The 11647-nt window shown below is 39.4% G+C and overlaps 1 protein-coding gene across 1 annotated transcript; it reads right to left on the reverse strand.

Annotated features, from left to right (window-relative positions):
- Nucleotides 1-664: 664 nt before the first annotated feature.
- LOC121333491 (serpin A3-4-like) lies at nucleotides 665-11423 on the reverse strand. Its single transcript, XM_041399873.1, has 5 exons — nucleotides 10775-11423; nucleotides 4298-4568; nucleotides 2475-2482; nucleotides 2031-2173; nucleotides 665-853 (listed from the first exon to the last, which is right to left on the reverse strand). Exons 1-5 carry the CDS (start codon nucleotides 11406-11408, stop codon nucleotides 665-667), a joined length of 1245 nt encoding a protein of 414 aa, XP_041255807.1. The 5' UTR covers nucleotides 11409-11423.
- Between the last annotated feature and the right edge of the window lie 224 nt (nucleotides 11424-11647).

Genomic DNA, 11647 nt, shown 5'->3' on the forward strand with positions numbered 1-11647 from the left:
GTTTGCCCTGGAATGAGTCTGGACTATAGATTACAGAGAAACAGCAGGCAGGGCAATATATATCTGCAGGGGAAAAACACCCCTTCTTTGAGACCCCTTTGTAGCAGCCAAGCTGGGACAACAGCTGACAGGCAAGGGTGTAATAGACTCACTGGACAACAATGGTACTAGGCAAGGTAATAAGCATATGCATGTTAAGTTTTATGCTAGCTATGAACTTCATGTTGGTAGGAAAGTTGACACAAATAGTAAAGTGACATAACTTGTACCTATTTGTCAGTCAACATAAAAATATAGGTGAGAAGGCAGCCATGAGGGAAGAAGCAGACGTACACAACCCTCTCCACCCACATGCTCTTCATCTTCCCTGCTAGAAGATGTATCTAAGCTGTCAGTATCACACAGGCCTATTTTTGTCCCAGAGCAATGACAGTTCTGCATGAATGCAACCTTCTTAAAAAAAAAAAAAAAAAAAAAAAAAGAAGCAAGGCCCAAACAAACATGCAACTATGATAACTTAAACTGATGAAGAGTCTCATCTACAAAAAACAGTGAATAACATCAGTTAAGAGGTGGAGAGGCCCTCTGTAGCCATGCCATACTCATCAGGTCTAATACTTGATCTAAGAGTGGTCATCACCACATACCTAACTTGTACATTAACTTAATTTTTTTTCAGAGGGTTCACAATTTTTCCCATGAAGAGTATAGTGTTCTCCATAGTTATGACCATTAGGAAGGGCCTGTCGAATCTAACGGTAGCTGGAACGGACATGGGCACTATTTCCATGCCTGTGGCAGCTGCTGCTTCGGTGCCAGTCTCATCCACCTTTACCACAGCCTTATGAATGGCCTGTGAAGAAACAGATATTTTACAAGTCAAGGGGGTACAAAACTAGTCACCTAAATAAGAATAAAAGTGTCTGAAGTAGTTACTGGTAAGAAATGAGCGTCAGATGGACAGATGTGAGTCCACTGCTTAAAGATTGCAAAGTTAGGGTGGGGGGCGGCAGGGGGGAATCAGCAAGCTACATGCAGCATACCTTTCTAGCCCCAGGGAGGATAAGTTACTCTCCACTGGAGGGGCATGTCCCTGCTAGTGAAAACATTTGCTTTGTTTCTTTTCTTATTCTTTGCATCTACTCATGGAGATCTGTACAGCTAGACCAAATGTTAAGAGAGTTAGACCATATTTAACTGTGTATTAGAAGTTCATATAGTTAAAGAAACAACATGCAGATTAGCACAATGAATAGGAATCTTAAATTATGTTTCCTTAGTTCCTTATGTTTTGGGAAAAATGGGAGCAAAGGTGAAGGGCCAAAAATGGAGGGTCAAAGCACAGAAATACAACAGTTTGACCTTGCAAAATCAAGATGCTGACAGATCCTGATTTGTTAATGTCCACTTGAGGTCATGAGGACATTTGTTTTCTTCATTAGACAATTAAGTTTGCCCTGATTGTCAGCTTTAAACTCTAGGTTTATTGAAGCATGATCTGTCTGTAGCTTTTGCCTGAGCCTGGCAGTCATTGTTCATATGCTTGAAGACAAATGTTTATAAAAACAGCATTTTCATTCCCCCCACACAGTTTAAAAGCAAGCAGTGTTTTTCCTCTTCCCTCACCTCTACAAAATACGAGAAGTGATACATCCTACAGCTCCCTACTTGCCCACAAGCAGGCTAAAGAAGGCAGACAATCAGAAGCAGCCAGTGGTGACTGTAACAGCATGCTACAAGAGGATACCAAGGTGTGGATAAATAATGATTTGGTCATGTATGTTTTATAAAGCTGCCCCATGCAGGTCAAAATAGCCTTCTAGATTAAAAAAATACAGACTAGTAACTTGCTCCAACCCAATTAGACATACAGTACAACTAACGTGGATAAAATACTCTGTATGCCATCAGCTGCCTTTTCATGTGAAGCAAAGCCTTTTATATGAGTTTTGCACCACGAATAGTTGTGCAGAAAGTGATGCAAGTATCAGTAACCATGTGCCCATAAAACAAAAAGCAGTATGACTTACCTGGGAAATTCTGTGCTGGGGCTGCCCAGTGATCCCAGACAGGTCAGCCTTATCAGTGAATAGATCCATGATGCCCATTTTATACAAGATATCTTTTAGGTTATATGTCCCATAAAGCGTGAATTTCGGAAGATACAAATTTACTGACCTGTCAGAAAAGAAGTGCAAGAATACAGTGAAACATTTGATCAGTTATCACAAAACAACATAGACTCATAGACTGCAGCCTCCCTCTAGTCTACATAGGAGATGCAAATTTTCTGAAGTTAGTGATCTCTTGTGCAATCAACTGGAAGCACCTCAATCATGAGCCATTACTGAGGATGCAGAGCAAGCTGACCACAAAAAAAAATCCAACATGTTCAAGTTCACTGAATGTTACTTTTGGAGAAAAAAACTGGCCTTGTGTATTTATCATATAGAACAGGACTGATAAAATGGAACTATATCCACTGAAGAAGGAAGACAAGAGTACGTAGTGATAGAAGGATCAATGCCAAAATAAAAGACAAAAGCAAATTTACAGAATATAGTTAGCCAATAGATAATTTTTTTCTGTATCAAGCCCAGTGTCTGACTTACTCAGTTTTAAGTGACTAGATTGCTGCTTCCCATAAATTAACCGAAGCTCTGTGTTTCTGACTCATTTCTTCCTTGTTTTTCTCCTAAGTATCTAACAATTACTTTTCAAAGGTTAAGCCCAACATTTATGGCTAGAAGCAGCATAATGAGACAGAGGTTAGTGATAGCTCTGACATTAGGTACTATTTTCTGGTGAGAAACCAGGACAGCTCTCCAGGGCTTTAGGTCAGGGAGATGTGGAGCACTTAATGAAGCTAGCCTAAGAGAAAGTCATCCAGTGGGCAGGTGGAAAGGAAAAGGACCATACCTCCAGCATTGCACAGCATCTAATGCCAGCTCTGTCTGTATCTAGAAACAAGAGTGCTGGTAGTTTGGTAACAGGTTGCTGACCTCTTACTTCTCCCTGATTTCAGTCTGTGCTGATTGCTGCCCTGAATGAGGCTGCAGCTATCACTGAATCATCTGCCTTACTGTTACCTAAAGGCACTTCTTCCCCCCAATTGCTTCCAGAGGAGCTGCACTTGCTTCCAGAGGAGTGGGAAAGCCACAGACACACACACAGTAACAATGCAACCAGGAAAGGAGCAGTGGGATACACTTTCCAGAAGTGAAAGTGACATTTTCTCTATAGTTCAGCTATTTAAAAAATGTCAGCTGTCTGTGCTGGTGACACTTCAGCACTATTCTCTTTGTCAGCCACCAGAAATGAAAGATGTCCTTCACAACGCTTCTGCCACTAATATCAACATCAATTTGCAGACAGAAAAGGGACAAACACATAGCTTACAGCCTTTACATGATTCTATATAATACTTTCATTTATTAAGACCTCCCAGAGACTCCAAATAATAGCTGATAAAATCAATTGTTTTAAAGATTAAAGGGAAAAGGAGGAATTTGTGTCATTATTTTGTAGGAGAGAATGGTTATGATGAAAAATGGGGAGCAGCATGAAACAAACTTGTCTTTCACTGTGATTCTTTTTCATGTTATAAGGTGGAGAGAGGAAATACAAATTCCTCCAACTTTATTTACCATTCGTCTTGATAACTGCAAAGGCAATTGCTTCTCTTGCAAAAATTATGCCTAAGTATCTTGATTCACCATCTTTTTGTCCTATAGTCACAAATCACATAGCTACTCCCAGAAGTTTCAAAACTGTAAAGATGCACGGAGAATGATATTGTTTTTGTGTGGTTTTAAAAGATTTGTTTATTTTGTTTTGGTTTTTTTTTTCCACATATTGAGCTTTGCCCTCACAATTGCTGAATGGAAGTTGTTATTTCAACTTTAATTGTACAATTGCTGCTAATTTTAATAGGCAGAAATTAAGAAAGAGACAAGAAAAGAGGCTGAAGTGGTAGGAATTTACTTGTAAATAGAAGGCAGAAAACCTCCCCCCAAAAAAAGTGAGAAGCATTCTAAGTAAAAAAACTTGGGCCTATTAAGAGCTGAAGATGGGAAACAATGCAGAAATAGCAAAAGTCCTACTCTGTGAAGTTTTTCAGTGCATGCAGTACAGAATGTGAAAACACATGGACACTAAATCAGCCAGATCCAACTTAGGTCAGGAAATTTCTTCTACTGTTTAAAGCAGAACTAAAAATTGCATACTGATTCTGTGTCATATCCCAGCACATTTGTTTCCTTGGCTACCATCTGAACCAAGAACTGCAGAATTTTACCTTTTTGTGACTAATGTCGTCCACCTTGACAAACGTTCACAAGACAATCTTTTCTCCAGCTTCCTCATTCTTCCTCTATCAGGCAGAATAAAAAATGCTGAAGCACCTCCTTTGTAATCCATTTGCACCACAGTGGAAGACAGCTGCTCATCATAGCCATGCTTGAACAGGCCCATTCCAAACATCATTGGGACTTCAACAGCCTTGTATCCATCCACAAAAAATTTGCTCATTTTAGTGTATTTTGGATCAAAAGGTTTTTCCCATTCAGCTTGAAATATAAGAGACAGAGTTACAGGATATTTTTGAGGACATGAAACCACATATCATAGGACACATTCTTAGATGACAGAAACTGGCACAGATGGATCAGCTTCAAAGATAAACCAATTTACAATGATCACTTGCTCTTAATAAATATTCAGAATAATTCAATAGCAACACACAGTTGGTAGAATGTGATGTAAAACACTCCCTCAGATCTTACAGCAGGCTGCAAAATCCTTCATTTAGATGAGTTATCAAGGGTTTTAACTTGCACTTTTCTTCCATGATAACAGTTTTGAGGAGCCTGTAAAGTCCTCATATAATGCAGCCTTTATCTAATCTCAGAAGAAAATTCTCTCATTTTCTTATTCCCAAAACAAAATAGGCTTGTAAAGGGTGGCACGAGGGATGAATTCTCCAGAGAATTTAAGGGATTTGGGTTACTTGCAGAGAGGTGTTGATACCTCACATTATCTGGTGATGTATAGAGTCATAAGGAGCTTAATTTTACCAGACTGCTGAGTTAGGAAACAAAACAGCAACAGCAGAAAACTTTTCCATTGTCATCTTCATCATATTAAATTTTCAAAGGTTCCTCACTTAGTCATGGTGAAACAAACCATCCATATTGAAACTCTGAAAGGTTCTTATCCTCAGTGGAGAGGAATTTCAAAGCCAAATTCCAGGTATCCACATCACATGTTTCAGAGGCTGAACAAATTTTTTTAAGTAATTGTGGAGTTTTGGAAAGGTTTTTTTTTGTTGTTTTTAATGTAATTTTTAAGAAATCTTGTTGCTCTGTAGTAAATTTTGCCTTCTAGAGCAAAACTAACATTTTATCAAATGCAATGAGCAAAAGTAGAGCTGTGACACTAACTAAAATAAGTGGCATCAATAAAATCATGAAACAAGATGCAACCCCTTTTGACTTCTGATTTCTATTTGAACACTGATTACTAGGCAACTTGTTACAAATGAAATAATTATCATCTGCTCTTTCCACCATCTGACATAGCCTGCACTACTAAGTAGCTTTTGAAAAAATGAAATGAGGCTTCTTCAGTTCATGTCTTGGTCTCTGAAAGCATAGATTGACAACTGCAACACTCCGAGCAGGACAAAGTTGCTACTTTTTGCTACTTTTATACATTTCATATACTTTTATATACATCATTAATAGTGACTTCTATCATCAGATATATAACACGCAGAACTTTTACATTATTATGCTTGAGGAAAAAAAAAAAAAAAGCAGAATGAATCACAAAAACATAAATTACACCAGTCCTGAAAAACTTAACATTTATCTAGCGCTCAACTCAGGGAAAACCAACTGATTTCAAGAAGAATTTTGCTCGAAAACTGCATAGGATGTTAAGATCACTACTCTGAGCTTTGGGAGCGCAAACTTTGGTCTCTTCAGAGATCTGCTTGGGATAAAGCCATGGAGGGAAGAGGGCCCCAAGAAAGCTGGTTTGTTACAATGATCTCATGCAGCTTTATAGGCTGGGGGCAGAGTGGTTGGAAAGTGGCCCAGTGGAAAAGGACCTAAAGGTGCTGGTTAACAGCAGCTGAACATGAGCCAGCAGTGCCCAGGTGGCCAAGAAGGCCAATGGCATCCTGGCCTGTGTCAGCAATAGTGTGACCAGCAGGACCAGGACAGTGATTGTCCCCATGTACTCAGCACTGGTGAGGCCACACCTTGAGTTCTGTTCAAGGTCCAGTTTTGGGACCCTCACAATGAGAAAGACATTGATGTGCTGGAGCATTGGGGAAGAGTCTAGAGAGTCAGTCATGTGAGGAGCACCTGAGGGAACTGGGGTGTTTTAGGCTGGAAAAAAAGGAGGCTGTGTGTGGGGAGGGAACCCCATTGCTCTCTACAACTGCCAGAAAGGAGGCTGTAGCCAGGTCAGGGTCAGTCTCTTCTCCCAGGTAACAAGTGACAGGACAAGAGGAAATGGCCTCAAGCTCTTTCAGGGGAGATGCAGGTTGGACATCAGCAAGAATTTTTTCACTGAATGAGTTGTCAAACATTTTAAAAAGCTGCTCAGGGATATGGTACAATCATGATCACTGGAAATGTTCAAGGAATGACTGGACTTGGCACTCAGTGCAAATAGTTTATTTGATATGGTGGTGTTCAATTAAAGGCTGAACTCAAAAATATTGGAGGTCTTTTCCCACTTTAATGGTTCTATGATTCTCTTAATATTCAAGGATGACCTCCACCAAGCACAGGGTGATCCATCCTAAAGAAGAAGTCAGGTAAAAAGGCCAGGAGGCCTGTGTGGATGAACAAGGAACTCTTTAGTGAACTCAAACACAACAGGTAGCCTACAGAAGGTGGAAGCAAGGACAGGTAACCTGGGAGGTATAAAAAAAAGATTTTCTGAGCCTCCAAGGAATAGATTAGGAAAGTTAAAGGTGTGATAGAATTAAATCTGGCCAGGGACATTGAGGGCAACAAGAAAAGCTTCTATAGGTATGACAATGATAAAAGGAAGACTAGGGAAAATGTGAACTCCCTCCAGAAGGAAATGGGAAGCCTGGTTACTCAGAACATGGACTAGGCTGAGGTACTCAATGACATTTTTTCCTTCCATCTTTACTGGCAAGTGCAGGGACTGGAAGAATGAAAGTAGTGCACTGTAGAAGAAGATCAGGTCCAAGAACATGTGAAGAACCTGAAGATGAACATGTCCATGGGACCTGCAGATCATGAGGGAAATAGATAGAACAGCAATACCACTATCCATCATATTTGAGAAGTTATGGCAGTCCAGTGAAATTTCCACTGGCTGAAAAAGATAAATGAGAGCTCTCATTTTTAAAAATGAAGAAAAGAAAGACCAAGGAAACTACCAGTCTTTCTCACCTCTTTGAGTGGCAAGATATGGAGAAGATCCTCCTGGAAACTATGCTAAGACACATGGAAAATTAGAAAGTGATTGGTGACAGACAACAAGACTTCACTAAGGGTAAACTGTGGTAAAGGAAGATCAACTGATGTCATCTACCAGGAGCTCTGCAAAGAATTTCGCACTGTCCCGCATGACACCCTTGACTCTAAACTGGAGAGATGGGTGTGAGAGGTGGCCCACTGAGTGGGTCAGGAATTGTCTGGATGTTTGCATTTGAAGGCTTGCAGTCACTGGCTTGTAGTCCAAGAGGAGATCAGGGATGACCGTGCTCCTCAGAGGTTGGTATTAGGACCAGGGCTGTTCAGTATCTTTGTTGGTAAAGTGCACGGTGGAATTGAGTGCACCCTCCACAAGTTTGCCAGTGACACCAAGATGGTGTCGCTCTGTTGACATGCTGCAAGGAAAGGATGCACTCCAGAGTGAAGGGATGCCACCCAGACAGAGAGGGTGCCATGCAGGGAGAGTGAGACAGGCTTGAGAGGTGGCCCCATTAGAATATTGTGAAATTCAACAACGCCAAGTGCAAGGTCCTGCATGTGGGTTGGGGCGATCCCAAACATAAATACAAGCTGGGAAAATAATGGATTGAGTTGAAAGCAGACCTGAGGAGAAGGACTTGGTCCTTTAAGTTGATGAGAATCTCAACATGCCTAGCAATGTGTGCTTGCAGCCCAGAAAGCCAAACAAATATTAAACTGCATCAAAAAAGTGTGGCCAGCTCCACTTCTGCTTCACTCTGACAAGATCCCACCTGGAGTACTGCATTCAGCTCTAGGGTCTCCAATAAAAGAAGGATGTGGATCTGTTGGAGTTACTCCAGAAGAGGGCTATGAAAATGATCAAGAGTGCTGGAGCACCTCTCCTTTGAAGACAGGCTGAGAGAGTTGGGACTGTTCAGCCTGGAAAGAGAAGAATCCAGGGAAACCTTAGAGTCCCTTCCAGTACCTAAAGTGGGGAAGTACCTATAGAGGGGGGAAGACTTTTTATATAGACTGATAGCGACAGGTCAAAGGAGAATGACTAAATGGAAAGAGGGCAAATTTAAATTTAGATTAGATATAAGGAAGAAATCCTTTACTATGAGGGTTGTGAAGATGGAATAGAGAAATTGTAGATGCCCCATCCCTGGCAGTGATCAGGGCCAGGTTGGACAGTCCTTTGAGCACTCTGGTACAGTGGAAGGTGTTCCTGCCCATCGCAGGGGGATTGGAACTAGATGATCATTAAGGTCCCAAGCCATGACTATCAGTTAACACACAGATTAGACAGAGATGATCTTCACTAATACTTTTCTCCTATTTCAAAGGCACTCTTATTCCTGTTCTCACATCTGTCTTAGGGGGATACCTTCTAGGTACCTTCCTCAAGTGCTTCACAGTGCTCAAGGGGCAAAATGAAATTCAAAGTATACTTTGTCTTTACCAACTTGACTAAAGCATGAAAAGGGATTGGTGTTAATATAGTGGAATAACATGTCTTGTAGGTCAGGGTCAGGAAAATATTGCCAGAATTTTGTTCTTGAAGAAGGAATTCTGTACTATGCTACACCACAAAAAAAAAATTGTCACCAGTAATGTGCAAGGGAGTTTGTAATGCACAAAAAGAGGACCAACACCTGAAAGTATGGACTGGTTATACAGTGAGGTTTAGAAATCCTCTCCAGATTAATCCCAGCTCTAGATAATTAACCTACTCTTGATCTCAAGACCAAAAAAATGTTATTATATGATTGCAATTAATGCTATTCATTTGCTATCTATTTGCTTTAAAATTGGTGAGCTAAAACTGAAACTCCACCACCTTTAGAGGAGCTAGAAAATCTTTGGGATAGTAAACTGAACATCTCTTTAAAAAAAAAATCAAGAATCTTTACTGTTAGAATATGTAAAAATTAACTGTAATACAAAGTAATCTTTAATACAAGACTTCTTGGGCTTTTGTCTACATTGTGCTTCTAAATTCATTGCTCATTCTTCAAACACCTTTCCGTAAAAGAAAAATCAACAGTTTTTTGCCTGTCTTGAAAGATGTACCTGATGCTTAATAAAAGTCTAAATGAAAACCTTATTTGAGATAAGCAAGTAGGTTTTCAAGAGAACTAAGAAACATCAGTCATCTGTATTTCAATTAGCTCCATTTAGTTGTGGCCAAATCTGCAGACATTAATACAAGGAGCAGAGATGCAGATGGAAAGCAAAGCAAAACAGAAATATAGTTCTTAATTATTTTCAGGGGAAGCCTCATATTGGAAAGCACAAGCATCCAGGTTAACAGTTCTAAAAGGATAGCTTTTCTTTTAAAAATTTATCTAATATGTCATATCTATTTCAATTAAAAAGCTTGATGATATTTTTATCAGATAAATTACAGAATGTTATTTCTCTGCCTACAAATACTTTGCTTTCGGCATAAAATCAATAAGAGAGAGAAAGTTTGAAATAAGATGCAATATCTGTTATTAGACCACTGATTGAGCCTTACAGCCTTGATCCTGTTCTTCTCATTAGATCAGAAGTCTGAAAAGCTCTGGGAAGATCTGAAGACTGTATCTAAGCAGACTGCACAAGTTAATTAAGAAAAACAAGCTTATTGTCAATAGGCTTGTGTTTGATACTGGTGGGTCCATCTCTCCACTGGAAAATATTAGAATCTGCAAATCAAAAAAAAAAGGTTGAAACCTATGCCTTTAGACACACCAGGACTACAGACATGCGATTGGCAAAGGCATGGTTAGTAAAAAAATAAGGAGAACATAAGTGTGAAATGAAAGCTATTGTGGCATGTTTAGTTTTCAATACATAAACATACACAGTTACAGCAAAGCTGTTGTCTAAACATATTCTGTTTGATAAGATGTTAAGTTTTCCTTTAATAGGATTCTTTGCATTTAGCTCTGAACTTGCTGAACAAAAACCCAGCTGGATTGAAATTCACAGAAATGGATCTCAGCCAAACATTTAAGAAAGTGCTTGAATCCTACTAGACTCTATGGGATTAGATGCTTTACTGCCTAGAGACGCCTTCCTCAACATATATTTCACTTAATTTTCTGAAGGAAAGAAGTTTATATATTAAAAGATATGGGAAAATTTTCCATACATTTTGCTAGGAGTTATCAGTGTCAAGTAGAACATAATTTCCAAAAGCTTTGTTTCTAATTAAAGTGAGGACCAAAAGGGAAATGAGACATAAATCCACCTGCAAAACCGTATTGCAAAAAATGATGAAGTCCAAGACTGACCTGAGGAAATAATTTATGGAGTAGAAGAACACAATATGTATATCTTACCGTTAAAATAGATATAGCTAATAAGGAGAATTTCAGTAAGTGGATCTAGGTTGTTTACGAGGTCCTTGATTTTTCCATTCGTTCTTCTTGCTACATATTCATTGATCTTTATCTGGGCTTGATCAGCCCTCTTGAAGTTCATAGGATAAGCTTCTCCTTCATAGAAGTTTCTGAGATTACTTAAAAATTTTTCTTGTGGCTTCAGTCGATCAAGCACAAACAGAACATTTCCCATATTCAACTGTAACCCCCCATTCCTTCTGTTTACCATTTGCATGAGTTGACGATAACCTTCATGTATGTCATTTTCAGAAATCTGACGAGGGTTAAAGCAAAGGACCCTAAGAATCTGTGTCAGGGTGTCTGATCTGGCACCCAGAGTCAGCATTGCAAAGGCGGTAGAGATGCTCAAAGGAGAGAAGAAAACATTTCCGTTGTTTTCACGAGAAGAAATATCTTTGTAGAAACAACATGCAAATCGACAAACACTGTTCCTTACACTGTGCAATGGCATGTTTTGGTTTTCTTGTGCTCTTTGGTTCTGGTTTCTTACCCCTTGTTGATAAGGCTCATAGCAATAACTGTTGGAATGGATTCCAACAAGTAAAAGACACAGGGAAAGCAACATCTTCATATTTCTCTGATTCTGTAATAGAAGAAAAGTTACATTTGGCTTACAAATCTTTTCACCTTGTGTTTAGCAATACATCAATCCCTTCACTATACAGAGTTAGCTTAGCACCAGTGACTCCAAGATGTTTGAACTGGGGGAAATGAGCTTTCTATTTCAAGGAAGCAGACTCTGGAAAATTGCTCAACCTACTGAAGAGGTTATGAAATAATAAAAATTAAAGTCAAAGTAGGATGAGGTAA

The sequence above is a fragment of the Onychostruthus taczanowskii genome, unplaced genomic scaffold, assembly GCF_017590055.1.
Source record: "Onychostruthus taczanowskii isolate IOZ18803 unplaced genomic scaffold, ASM1759005v1 scaffold1, whole genome shotgun sequence".
In the NCBI taxonomy this organism is placed as follows: Eukaryota; Metazoa; Chordata; class Aves; order Passeriformes; family Passeridae; genus Onychostruthus; species Onychostruthus taczanowskii.